Raw genomic sequence first — 14,612 nt, 5'->3', positions numbered from 1 at the left:
GACCTAAAAACGACTTGAAAAAACAAGATCACACAGAAAACCAGCTTCTACTTCAAGTTATTTGTTGGAGCCCTCACACCTCTCAGAAAGTAGGCACTCTGAACTTTTTTTAAATGTATTTTCTTTTCTTTAATGGTACACATTCGCAACTCAAAAGTGTAAAGGAGTTGATAAACCAAAGGAACAGTGAATTATATTTAATTTCGATAATTTTATGGAGATTTCATCGACCTCTGCAGCAACAGCATGTCTGTCTGCATGCGTTTGTGTTTGGGAGAGAAATAAAACGTGTCTTGCAAATCACCTGTGTACCAGGTATGCTGGAGTCTCCGAAATACGATTTATTATTAATGTTAATACATGACAACATACACAAGAAGCACCTTCTCTACATGCTACCACGCGAGAATGAGCATGTTAAACTCTGCAGAGCACACTTTGGCATGAAGCACCCGGCTGCGGTGCGGTGTACAGTCTGTCTGCAAATAACTCGGCGCTGGCAGGCAATTAGTGTGCATGAACAAGTGAAGTTTTTATCGCACCGACCACGCGCGCTGAGCTCTGAGGAACATTCCCGAAATGTGCTGATATTTTGTGAAACGGGCACATGCCAAATGCGTGATGTGTGGCGCTGCTCAGTGAGACACAACACCACAACTTAAAACCAGCCGCAGCCGAGCACCATTATCTCGCTGCTAAAATCGAGCCCGAGGCGGAAAGCGAGACTGAAGGCCGCAGCTGTGGGAAACTGCGGAGAACGAACCAAAGCACGCAAAGGTGCTTGGGGCTGGCGGACCGCGCTGCCTCGAGCGCCAGATCTACACATTGCAAGTACACAATTGCTGCGAGAGGGGGCTGTTTAAATATAACTTTTAGATGCTGGCGCCTGAGCCTTTACCCTATACAAAATGGCGGCACCCCGCAGATTGCTCTCCTGAAGCTGGCTGCCTGATGGAGTGGAGAGCGGGCGGGCAGATAGAGTGGCTGTGAGCTCCGGGTGCCCGTAACATCTGCTGATGTGACTGACTTTGAAGTGTTGCGCTCACTCACGTGCCAAGAAAATCTTGCAAACACTTTCCCCACCGTGCCACGGTACGTCACAGCCCTACCAAACAAACTTTAACCCCGCATTGGCTCCGAAGAAACACTTGGGATCGAGCATCTCTGAATCGAAGCAGGCCTTGGTTCAGAGGACATAAAAACAACATGGCCAAACTTCTGGACACCTGTGGGTACAAAGACACACAGACGACGTGGCTCCTCCTGTCACAGACATAGACTCACCAGTTTCGAGAAATGCGACGCGGCAGGCAGGGGAGGGGGCGGAGCGGGGGTGTGGGAGGAGTGCGGGAACAGACGGCGAGGGGAGGAGAGTAGGAGGAGGAGTAGGGGAGGCACGGCCTAGCGGCCGTGCAATCAAGAAGTGAGGGGGCGGGAGAGTAGGCAAGGCAGGCGCGAGCATCTCTGAATCGAAGCAGGCCTTGGTTCCGAGGACATAAAAACAACATGGCCAAACTTCTGGACACCTGTGGGTACAAAGACACACAGACGACGTGGCTCCTCCTGTCACAGACATAGACTCACCAGTTTCGAGAAATGCGACGCGGCAGGCAGGGGAGGGGGCGGAGCGGGGGTGTGGGAGGAGTGCGGGAACAGACGGCGAGGGGAGGAGAGTAGGAGGAGGAGTAGGGGAGGCACGGCCTAGCGGCCGTGCAATCAAGAAGTGAGGGGGCGGGACAGTAGGCAAGGCAGGCGGCTGGGGGCATGTGCACGCGCTTTTAAGCTCAATGCACATGCGCATTGAGCTTAAAAGTCACGGGCACTGCAAGGAATCGCCACGATTCCTTGCAAGTTGGACAAAGAGTGGATAAGCCCCCATAGTCTCGCTTGCTCGATGCGCATGCGCATCGACAGGCGAGACCTAAACATCTGGGACTTAACAGAACTTGATGTCTAGGTGTGAAGAAGTTTAATTAGCAGATTTAGAAGTGCAAAGATTAATGAACACTGTCCCTAGAAATACCAACAGATCTGCTACTATCCCTGGCCTAGCAATTGGTCTGAAGAAAAGAAAAATAATTGAGAATGTCCTAGTAGATGTACGAAGAGTAAAGTGGCCTCTACAGCAAAAAGTGTTCACTGGGGAATGTGTGTTGCTCTGACCAGAAAGCAGCAAATATGTTTCATCTACTTCAAACTGTTTTTGCAGTAAGTAAGTTGAGAGACACGCTAGAGAACAAAGAAATCACCATCTGGATGGATACACACCCTACAAAAGAGCATCGGAGTACAGTGCAGTAGAGGGAGGAGAACTGGGCCGGAGAGATTCCTAAAAATGGGGATGAGGTGAAGGATGGAAGAGAAGGTAAAAACTAAACAAGCATTTACAATGCAATGGTCTCTGCATTATTAAAGGTAGAGCTATTGGCATTGCTCATGACATTTTTTTTCTTTTTAAACAAATAAATTGTATTGTCATTTACAATGGCAATAGGTGAGCATTAGAGAGTATTCGCGGACACAGAGCACACACAGAGCCGCACAGACACACAGAGAGCCACGCGCACACAGACAGACAGAGCCACGCGCACACACAGAGCCACGCGCACACAACAGACAGACAGAGCCACGCGCACACAGACAGACAGAGCCACGCGCACACACACACAGAGAGCCACTGACAGAGCCACAGACAGACAGAGCCACAGACAGACAGAGCCACAGACAGACAGAGCCACAGACAGACAGAGCCACAGACAGACAGAGCCACAGACAGACAGAGCCACAGACAGACAGAGCCAGGCACAGACAGACAGAGCCACGCACACACACACACACACAGCCATGCACACAAACAGACAGAGCCCCGCACACAGAGCCCCCCACTCACACAGAGACACACACACAGAGCCACACCACACACACAGACACACAGAGTCCCACACACACAGAGCACCTGCTTCCCATGACCATAAAACAAGTAGGTGTTGCACACCGCACCTTTTGTTTTTATTAAAATAAAAATCCGTTATTTGAGTAGCGCTTTCACAAAAGTGCTTTACGTCGAATGCGGAAAGGAACATGAGTGGTGCCAATGCACTCGCAACCATGGAACATATGCAACAGGGAGGCTAAGTCTAAGGGGGCGTAAAATGCAAGTTTGTGAGCAGCGTGATCTGCGTTACATAAATTACCCTCTTACAAGGGGGCTACATAAACCCACAAGATAATCCTCTCCACGTGCTTAGTGAATTTTCTTTGAAAACACAGACATTTGTAGCCTATAATTACATAAAACATCCAAGGTTAAAAACCTGGACTGCCCCGGCTAATCTCAGACGCCTGGCCACCCTGCAGTGATAAAATTAACACAGCCCACCAGACTTGTAAAGCAGATTTGGGAAACCTTTTGTCTGCAGGACGACGCACACATCGACGCAGAGAAAGTGGCACTGCCAGCCAGCCGAGTGCAGCCAGGGTAACCTCCATGCCAGCACATGAGACGCCGATGTCAGGAGGTGGGCGGTGCCCTACTGCTAGGAGAGTAGAAGGGGACTAGAATAGGAGGGAGGGCGTCAGAGAGGGTGGGCAGTGCCCAGCTGGCACAGTGGGATCAGAGGTAAGGAGATTTGCAGAAGCACGGTGGCACAGGGCGAGTGGCAGAGACTACCAGCGGTGGCACAGAGGGCGAAAAGAGGCAGACTGCTGCGTGGGGGGACAGGGTCTGCAGGTCTGAATGAAACTGCGTGATGAAATGGCAGGAGAAAATTGTCAGGAGCAGGGTGTGCTTGGTGGCACGGGGGGGGGATCAGGGCAGGGAGGAGCATGGTGACAAAGTGGACAGGTGGCATGTGGCAGGCAGCGAGGCTGGGCAGTGTTGCGAAGGGACAGCAGGCAGCAAGCGCTGTGTCAAGGTGGCACAGAGGAAACATTGATCAAATAAGGTGTAGTGAAGGCCTATGAAGAAGCAAGAGAGTGCAGGGCCAAACATATGCAGGGGCACAGATCAGAATGGACTGATAGGTGCACTGCTTCACCAGTGGAAGTAGGCTTGGGCAGGAAAGTACCGTGGCAAGTAAGAAGAAAGGTCATTCTGACTAGGAATATGATGACAAAGACAGAAGACAGAGTTACTTCCCAGCTTCTCCACCTCATAAAAGAGCTGTATATACCAAGGTGGCATTGCATTGCTCAAGAAATATGGCAAAGACCAGGGTTGGACTGGCCTAGAGGGCAACCAGGCAGTGTCCAAATGGGTTGGTCTTACATTAGTTTGTGGGCCGGTTTTCTAGAAGTTCATGGCCCTGTTTTATGGCTGGATGGGTATATAGTTTGTCTTTACAGTTTGTCTTTACAAGAACAATAATTGACTGATTTGCACAAGTGGGTCACTTTTTAACGATCTGGTTCGCTAATGGGGGACACTTATCTTGGTGCCCAGGCCTATTTTGTATCCCAGTCCGACCCTGGCAAAGACGGCAGGACATTTTTCCTTAGTGGTAGCCAGGTTTGTTTGGAAATTAGCCACGCACACACACACACACACACACACAGTCAGAGCCACGCACACAGACAGACAGACAGAGCCACGCACACACAGACAGACAGAGCCACGCACGCACACAGACAGAGCCACGCACGCACACAGACAGAGCCACGCACGCACACAGACAGAGCCACGCACGCACACAGACAGAGCCACGCACGCACACAGACAGAGCCACGCACGCACACAGACAGAGCCACGCACGCACACAGACAGAGCCACGCACGCACACAGACAGAGCCCCGCACACATAGCCCCCGCCCCACACACACACAGACACACACACAGTGCGAGACAGACAAAATTTATTTTGATATATTCTTGCAGACGGAGCGTACTGGGTGGTTGGGGGCGCTCTAGTTTGTATAAATAAATTACAAAAATTGTACTGTAACTAGGACAGCATAAATGAGAAAATAAAGATATTAAGTGTCAAATCATGTTTTTTATCCGAGGGACTAGGGAGTGTGGCCCAATTAAATCAACCAGAGGTAGTGTCTAAGGACTAGCGACAAAAAACAAAGGTTGCAGACCTGCAGAGTAAAATTCTCGTTTCAAGCAGTGTGATGTAGTCAGTGTATGAAGAGTAGAAAGGCAGCTGGAGCCGGCGTTAAAGAGGATTTTGTGCACGTGGAAATGCCTGCAGATTGCTCTGGGAATTAAAATGATGACCGAGCGTGCATTAAAATGGGGACGGAAAAAGTTGGGAGAGAGCTAAGAATATTTATCTGGTGAGTGACACCTCACATGGAGTACAAAGGCGAATATAGAGCTCTCTATAGCATGAATGAGATGTTTACCTGGTGATTAAAACATAGCCGCTGCTTATCGGTAAGTTCTTATCTTATTAATTTTCCTGTTAGATCTACAACTTTATTGCAGGGCGTATGGAGGGCTCGATACTAGCCGGGAATTTGAGATGTTGGTGATAACAAAGGTCTGCAAGAGGATCAGGAAACAGAACGCATATAAACTACGGAGCAGACGGCTTGAATGAAAATCCGACTGATGGGGAGAACAGGAGAAATGTAATTACCTGCAGGGTAATGGATGCCTTGTAATAATTATAACGTCACACAGCTGATGTGGGGCCGTGGAATATCAGCAGTGGTAGTGCCTTAGTTCTGTGAGAACGAAAAAATGCATAACACTGTAAACTAGCAGCCGCCAATAGGCATTGAAAACCGGCGTGGAAGCGCTAAATGGCCGGGTGATTACCTGGGGCTGTAAATACCTCCTAGAGAACTCGCACTTCGTGGTGTTGTTGCAGGGCTGCAGTCTGCTCGATAGACAAGCAAAACAAAAAATACAAGTTTGTCCAATTAAAATCTATTCTTCAGCTGTTTTGAGCTACGCCTATGGATCATCAAGCCTGGGAAATGGAACACCACCCGGCGCCGAGCATAAGGTTATTTGAAATAGTCATCTGAACTGAGGGGATAAAAACAAAAAACAAACGCGCTCCTTTTCTCCCCCCTCCTCGTTTCCCGTCGCACTTGAAAAGAATACAGCTCAGCTGTCTTCCAGTTAGCGGTTTTTAATTAACTGCTTGACGATCCGACAAGACTTAAATGAGTGCAGGAGCGCTTAATTAATAGCCAGAGCTGGCCTGATATAATTATATTGTGTTGAGCAAATATGTAAATGTATACCCACGGAGGGATCAAGGCTCAAAGGCATTCCTGATGCGAGGGAGAAAATATATATTGTGAAGTAATTGCAGCATGAAGTTGGGAGTGGTGCGGCCTTGATTGAGCATGAGCGGGGAAAGGCCGCTGCGAATGCATTTTCTCGTCCCGAGAAAATTATAAAATGAATCACGCATGGGTGTTTGCACACGTCCATTTGCCTCGGACATCGGATGTTGCGACTGTAATATGTGTCCCGGGCTGTAGCGGGGGCCCGGGAAGCTATTGGGATCCGGGAGGATGAAGCATCAAGGGCAGTCCTCCCTTAGGTGCCAGGTCACGTGTCGTGGCCTTCCAGCGCCTGGAGGGGTGGGACAACTCCTTATTCATTCACGCATTTCCTTTTAACTATCGGCTGATGCTTACTCAAAGGAAGTGGCGTCGCTGCACTACAAGCTGTGAGCACGTGCATCATTCTCTGGTAGACTCGGCTTTCGAGGCTGGCACTAACAGAGGGCGGGTGATTTGAGATGTAGGTTAAAAGTAGAAGCCCCACCAGGAACCAATGAGCAGCCTCCGGGGGTGCTGTACCATAGCATACAGTCCGTGGTAATCCACCAGAAGACTTACACACAAGCCGGGGCAGCATGGCCGCTGGAGGGGTGGGGGCCCGGGGGAGCGACGGAGGAGAGCTGCGGCAGAGGGAGGGGGGAGGAGGCAAGAGCGCGACGGAGGAGGGCAGAGGGAAGGGGGGGAGGCGAGCCGAGCCGAGCAGCTCCTGAAAGCAGAAGGGAAGGAAGGCGAGCAGCTCTGGAAACACCACCACGTTTCTCCGAGGCAAGGCAGAAATGCCTCGGAGAAACACACGGTCATTTTCGCATTCGGGGGCATGTTTTTGGCGTTCTGAGTGACGGATGATGTCACAGTCGAAAGAACGCAAAAAACCACGCCCCCGAATCCGAAAGAGACGGGGCTTTATTGGAGTGACTCCTTTCTCCTCCAATGGCTGGCCTCCGTTTAGGAAGCCAGCCAATGGAAGCGAATGGAGGAGAGAGGCGGGTTCAAGCCCCCATACTCCAAAACATTAATTCTTCGGGACTGCGCCCACTGCTTCGCAGTGCGACAGTCCCTCGACCTAAAAAGGTACTATTAAAAGGGGAAGAAACAAAGTGACAGGAAGGTTGAAGGGAAAAAGCAGTAAGCAAGCGGTCTCCTCAATACCGTTATCATATAATACTTATCCGGAAAAAGATCATCAACACATCAACAAATCCTCCAAAGTACTGATTTTGATTAGACACTGATGGTCATAAACAGGGAGTGCCGTGTTTCCAAAAATGACAGCTCAGAAGGGCATACGATTATTTTTGGAATACAGGTCTCGTAACCAAAGGCATGGAGAGAACAAAGGTAATAAATAGATATGGTGTAGGGTACTTCACCGAGTAAAGCATCACTTCAACAGTCCAGCCATACCTAAATTAAATAAAAAAGGTTTTTAAAAAACTGTTCCGACAGCAATATTTTAAGCGCACGAGTGAAAGATCACCAACAAAAGCGATCAAACTGGCATAAACATTAGATTTAATTAATCACAACCTAATTCTAACATTTTAATTTAAATATCTGCATGTCACTCTTAAGGTACAAGTTATGTGTCATGTGAGCTTTCTTTCTCAACCTGCAATAAAAACGTTTTCAATGTATATTTGCTAGCACACCAACAAGAACACTATCAGTGACAAGAAAATAATTTATAGATTTTTCGTATGTCCAAAAACAACGTATTCTGGCAAAACTGTGCTACGGAATCAGTGAGAAAAAATAAGTAAATATCCAATAACAGAGTGATTAGGGCATGCCATTTCACAAATTGAACAGTTCTCACCCCAATCAAAGTAGACAAATTGTCTTAATGAAACGTATTGACAACGTGCAGTCAATGTCAGGACTATTGTATGGAAGTAGTGAAATTGCTAAAGGTTGGCACTCGTGGCAGAGCAGGCACCAGGTAAAGGTTAAACGTTCAAATTACAGAATTTCAACAAAAGGAAAACGTCAGAACGTAGTACATTTTTACCTAAATCTTTATTTTAATATGCATATCAACTTAATTTAAAATAAAGTCGTATTTCCCTTTGTTTAGATCCCAATCTATATCACACTTATCTATAAACAAATACATATTCAGGATCCACGGCTCCTCCACCCCATAAAGCAATGTAGGACAGTCTTCTGCCACTGATTCAAAAATAATCTACTCCACACACTTCTGTCTACGGCTCTAGAAGTGGCGAGTGTTTTGGCAAATCTCAAGCAACGCGATTCCGCCATAGGGGGAACAGACATGCTCTGTTTAAACCTAGCCGATATATCTCCGGAAAGTGTGCCTCCACCCCACACTTAAATGCAAGTAAAAGTTCTAGGCATCAGAGTGAACAGGTGGTCTTGCTTTTTTCCCCATTTCACTTTTACTGCTAGCATATTTGCTTTGGGTAAATGCGGAACCAGGGGGTATTTTATGATGTTCTTATATGCATATGAGCAGTTTGAATGTGGTGCAGCATAGGTAGTACATTATATGATCATCGTTGGTAGCCATGGCATAAGCATGTGGCAAGCCAAAGGGTAATGCTGTCAGATTTCCTTTTCCCTACATGATAATGAAGTGCGATGCCCTTTTAGCAAAATAAGAGGTGAAATAACTAGATGGTAGAACTATCCCCACTAATGTCTGAAAGTACTAATGCATGCATGACATGGCAAACAAAACCTATTCTGTGGTATGAATACGTTAATCTTTCTTGTTTTTTTCAAAAAGCATATTTAATGCACCTTGATTATGTCGCTCTGGACACTGAGGCTGAGATTTAGAGTAGCATAGGGGCACTTGCAAGTGGTGCACTGCCTAGTGAATAAGCACGAATGAACCGCGGTTTAAGTGAGGGAATTCTGGTTTCTGAAAAGCAGAAGAACTCCACTGGTGTATTCTTGTGAGGCAGGGCTACAAAGTGGCAATCAATAACATATGGGTGTAATCCACACAAATAGTGAACTACAACACAGTGAGGTGAAAGCTCACAGAGATGTCATGCACGGGGTTAAATAGTACTGATGATGGAGTGGTACCTTTAAGAATCCTGCAAGTAAGGGGCTGGGGGAGGGTAGTAGTTTCAATCAATATAAATTGAGATCTTTCCAAAGGGAAAAAAGAAAGCCAGTGCAGTATTTCTCTGAATAAATAAAAAAAATATGGCCCAAGTGTCGAGAAGTGCTTTATTGCACACGTTATCAAAGGCCGCTGAGATACCAAGAAATGCCAGAAGGCAGATGTTACCTTCCTTTACGAAGCGAAGGGCGTCATCCAGCACCTGCAAGGCCATCCGCATCTCTGTCGGTAACCTGACTGATATGAGCAAAGAAGGTTTTGTGGGTTAGTCTGACTTTGTAGTTGAATGAAGCTTTTTTGCAATAATGTTTCAAATTATGACTACTTTCGTGACTGGTCTCTAGATAGTAAGATTGTAATGATCTAAAGGGGTTAAAAAGATGGTTCATGACATTCTCTTTGCTGTGAAATGGAAGTGTTGCGAAAGCAAAACATTTGCATGAGTTGTGGCATCACCAGCGACTGTCATCGATAGCGTTTATCAATAGGGGCTTCTTAGGAAAAGGATGCAACAAGGGATACATGTGTGAGGAGAAACAGTTTTCGGCACAATAAAATCATACACGGTCCGTTCTAATGAAAAAGTAAAACATGTGCCCACCAATAATTTCGCCAAGAAATCTACCCCGCCTCGTGCCCCAAATACATGATGCATAAATCCCTTAAACTGGTAAACACTGTGGCCGCTTAGTCAAACGGGCTTTGCAGGATGAGTGTTTCAATTATGATCCAATATTTCAATGCGTTTTCTGCTATGAAAACCGAGATACGGGCTACTAATCAAACCCCTTCCCCAAACAACAGAATACTGGGATCAGTCTTCGTTTGAAAATGTCTTGTTCAGAGCAAACATTGTACTCACCAGAGGCATGTATCTAGTTACCCATTTCCCTGCTGAGCAGTGCATTTGAGAATAAGGTAGAGCCAATGGTATTACTCCGGACTTTTTGTTGCCAGCGACTTACATTCAATTACGGACGATGTGCAATGTTTTAGTTCGATTTATGTGGGGGGATTGGTTGTGATAAACTATAACCAGACGATGTTTGAGTCACTCGCCAAATAGCACAACAAAGGCCCATTTAAAAGTAAAACTTCACACCCTTAAAGAAAAGTGAGAATAGATCAAATACAAGTGCGCTGCATCGACCTTGGGGGAGGTTGCTAGCCAGCAAACGTTCATTAAGTACAAAAACACTTGGAATGCACCTGTGTCTAAGAATCCCAGGGGACAAAACCTGCACAAAGGAATCGTGTATTCATCGCATCATCTGGCCGCGCCACCATTAGTATAAACAATGTAATGGAGGAGGGGTGCAGTGACAGTGACAGCTTAACACTTGAGCAGTTGGGGCGATGTGGTTTGGAGACATTAACCATCCATCCTAACCCGCCCTGATTTGGAGAGAGTGGCTGTCCTTGGACTCCTTGACCCTCCAAAGAACAGTTCTCTCATGGAATATAACGACATCACCCTCCCTATTGTTGCCCCTTCATTTATTTCTAGCACATCATCTTCCAAAACTGCTCGTTCTCGGCTCCCTTTGTAACTAACAAGGTCTAGACGTATAGATCAATATAAGCGTGCTATGACGGACAGCTGCTAAGGAAGGGCATACCGGAGACATTAAGTGATGCTGCCAGGGGGCAGTATGGCGGCCCAGGCATGGATGCTACGGCCGGTGGCTGCAGCGCAATGGCACAATGCAGCGATGAAAGGGACCACACTTTGAGGGAGTGGCATAGGGATAGTCCTTAAATTCATATGCCCTTAAAAGGATACCCGAGAACCCCCTCTCACCCTTCTCTTCCCTGCTGTCGTCGGCCATCCTCTCCCGGCCTCCCCCACGCTCCCTGCGCCTCTCCCGGCCGCCGCTCGCAGAAGTAAAGGGCTCGCCCCCGCGCTTCCGGACGCGGGTTTCTCGCTCCCCTGCCGTGGCGGCGCTCGGGCGGTGCCGCGCCGGAGAAGAGGTGGGCGGGGCGCGCGCTCGGTGGCTACGGGGCGGTCGGTCCCTCGTCTCGGTCTCGCACACACGGTAGCGTGGCAGCCGCTCCTGATGAAGTGTGAGTTCCTAAGATGGCGGCGCGTGCCCCCTCCGGTTCTTTATCTCTTCTGCAACAGCGCCACGTTCCCGGCATGCACCGCGAGGGTGTTTTTCTTCTGTGTGGTATCGCCTTCCGCTCTTTGGCCACTAGAAGGTTGTACTTTTACTTCAACTCCTCCCCCTATTTTAATTCGTCAAACAAATTACAATGCGGCTCTCCAAGACAGCTATTTATTTATTTATGCGTTTTTATATAGCGCGGACTTTACCCGAAGGTGTCAGAGCGCTTTACAATAGGAACAGAAGTGATACATGAGAACATTACAGGTGAACAAATTACAAAAGCAAACGCTAAGTTACATGATGCAAAAGTGTCAATCGTGAGCAAACTAAATACACGAGGTAGCATACGGTGCAGGTTACAAAAGCGTACAAAGTACAAATAAAGGTATAATACTGCAATACATGGAGGACACTCAAACACAAGAACAAACGTTACTTAGGCAATGGTGGCACTTGTGCAAGTATCGATAGCAAACAAAATGTAAGAGGTAGTAAACAGTGTGTTACAAGAGAAAAGTGACGTGTGCATGTTTCAAAAGAGTACCAAACACAGGTAAAAGGGTAGTAATGCAATAAATGGCAGACTCCCAAACCACAGGAACACACTGGGAAGGCACTTCCATAGTCATGGAGAATAGACATTTTCTATACTAAAAGGTCTTCCTTCAGATAATAGTGAGGGCATGAATTAACTTTGGAAGTGTCTTTGAAGGAGGAGAACTTTGAGGTCAATTTAGCTACCTGGCGGCCTCGAATCGCCATATGGAGCGTCAGAGAAACATGGCCAACAAAACAAAGATGCCACAGTTTCCACCTGTGCACATCACTATATTGTAAATTCTTAGGCTGTACTGTGTCAGATTCTTGAGTGTTCCGCTGAATGGGCATCGTTCATGCTGTGTCCTGGCTTTTTTTTACCAACATTTTTTTACAGCATGGCCGATAGTATAATGTCTCGGCTGGTACAACAAGCATTGGCGAAACCTATAGGTCTCGCCTATGCGAGAGCTATTGGCTTTGGCAATGTGTTTTAGCCATGTTGTACACCAGTGTGGCTGCTGTTAAGTAAGCATGGCTAAAAGTTAGTGGGGTGGGATACATTGGAGTGGGGAGACTGGGTTGAGTGGAATGGGTTAGAGTGGGGTAGAATGGAGTGGGGTAGATTGGGATAGAGTGGAGTGGGAGAAAGTGATAGAGTAAGGACTCATTTATCTGGCCGTCGGAGGCCCTCAGCAACTCTGATTTCCTGCTGGCTGGTGCCGGGTGCAACTTCGCTGGCGTTCTATCTGCTGAAGGAACCAGGGCCAGCATCCTGACGCCATAAAAGTGGCAGGATAATCCTGCAGCGCAGGGCTCCTTTACGGGGCCATCAGAGGCCCTCATCAACTCTCTGATTTCCTGCCAGTGCAGGTTTCAGCTTCACTGGGTTGGGACTCACCCCGCCTGTGTTCTTTCTGCTGAAGGAGGCAGGGCCAGCCTTCCAACACCTTAAAGGGGGCAGGACACCCCGCAGTGTGGGATGCGCGTGGTCGTGCCCGGCAGAGCCTGAAGAGGCTAGACTGGGCCACTCCCCTGATGGTCGTCATCTGAGGTATTGACATCGATATCAATCCAAACATTTGGGGGCAGATTTACAAGGTCTGGGCATCTCTGCAAATCAGCAGGGATGCACCAGAACACTTGCGACACGCAAAACCACCCGTGTGCCACCACTGATGTGCCGAATTTACAATGCAGCGCGCCGTGGGGCACAGATGGGCAGATGCATGTCGCAAACCCCCTGGCGGAAATGCGGCGCATTGACGCAGCTCTAGCAAGGCTCAGGGGTGCCCTATGCCTTACATGCTGCGTCACTCCTTACGCCTGCTTCAAGCAGGCGCAGGGTTTTGACGCAGCATGGCCGTAAAAGTGACTCAGTGAAATCTTGTAGATCTCACTGCGTCACTTTTACGAGGCGTACCTACGAGGGAACGCCCACTCTGCGCCAGAAAGCCCACATGAAACTTGACGCAGGTTTCATGTGGCGCAGGGGTTTACAACATGACGCATCTCCCTAGATGCGTCACATTGTAAATACGGCTCAACATGGCTTACACCACTGCTGCGTCACAGAAGTGACGCAACGGCGTCGTAAATGTGTCGCAAGGGGCTTGTAAATCTGCCCCTTTGTAACTTGCTATATAACGTTTATTTGCTCAGGTTTATCCTGTTGAGCTTATCTCTGTACCTGGATTTGGCACTGATACTTTTGTAGTAGGTAGGCCTAACAATTGCACGCCTTGTGCTTATAGGTGTGTAGGCGGTTATTATTATTATTATTATAATTACATTTATTGAGCGCACAGCTACTCGAAGGTTTCCCGGCGCTAAAGATAAACAGAGAATGAGTGAGTTGAGGGGGAGTTGGATACAGAATTAAGTGTTAAAAAGCCAGGTCTTTATTCCCTTGCGGAATATCAGGTAACATGTTTCAGATCGCAGGGACTGGGGCATAGAGTTCCATAGAGAGGGTGCCAATAGAGCAAACGAGCGGCCGCCCATTTTAGCTCTGTTGACCCGCGGGGTCGTAAACTTGTTTTGTGTAGAGGATCTCAGTGTACGGGATGGAACATACTGCTGGACTAAGGAAGATAAATATTTAGGAGCTTTACCCATTTTAATATGGTGCATTATGCAGAGCGCTTTAAACTTTACTCGGCTCTCAATGCGTAACCAATGCAGCTCGCGCAGATGGATAGAGGCCGATGACCTGGCAGGCAAGTTACAAAGAAGGCGGACTGCCAAATTCTGGACCACCTGAAGTTTCTTTGTTACCTCTTTACAAGCACCCAGAAGCAGAATGTTCCCGTAGTCCAAGCGTGAGGTGACAAGGGCCTGGACTACTATCCTCAGGGTATCAGCTGGAAGCATCCACCTGATTTTTCTCAGCCACCTTAAGATGGTAGTGCAGGTGGCAGAGACTTTTACCACGTGTTGCTTAAAAGACAGCTGGTTGTCAAAAATGACCCCGAGGTTGCGAACTGAGGCTGAAGGGGTAGAAGTGGGACCCATCTGATGAGGCCAATGTTGAGGGCCCCAAAGCGAAGTGAGAGGGCCGAATAGAAGTAACTCAGTTTTATCGCCATTCAATTTTAATTTATGGCTGTGCATCCAGTTGGCAA

General features: G+C 47.8%; 1 protein-coding gene across 7 annotated transcripts in view; it reads right to left on the bottom strand.

Annotated features, from left to right (window-relative positions):
• The window catches only part of YTHDC1 (YTH N6-methyladenosine RNA binding protein C1), a 162,618-nt gene extending 151,108 nt beyond the window's left edge, over window positions 1-11,510 (bottom strand). For 2 of the 7 annotated variants that reach the window (XM_078676260.1, XM_078676262.1), the window contains exons 1-2: window positions 11,145-11,510; window positions 9,512-9,580 (exon numbers count right to left, since the gene is read on the bottom strand). In XM_078676260.1, coding sequence (XP_078532386.1) covers window positions 9,512-9,580; window positions 11,145-11,172 — 97 coding nt within the window. In that variant the 5' untranslated portion in view covers window positions 11,173-11,510. The remainder of the gene's footprint in view (window positions 1-9,511; window positions 9,581-11,144) is intronic. The other 5 variants (XM_078676258.1, XM_078676256.1, XM_078676263.1 and 2 more) reach the window with 4 other exon arrangements.
• Between the last annotated feature and the right edge of the window lie 3,102 nt (window positions 11,511-14,612).

The sequence above is a fragment of the Lissotriton helveticus genome, chromosome 2_1 (assembly GCF_964261635.1).
Source record: "Lissotriton helveticus chromosome 2_1, aLisHel1.1, whole genome shotgun sequence".
In the NCBI taxonomy this organism is placed as follows: domain Eukaryota; kingdom Metazoa; phylum Chordata; class Amphibia; order Caudata; family Salamandridae; genus Lissotriton; species Lissotriton helveticus.
Note: the sequence above shows the minus strand (reverse complement) of the source record. Positions and strands in the feature narration are given on the sequence as shown.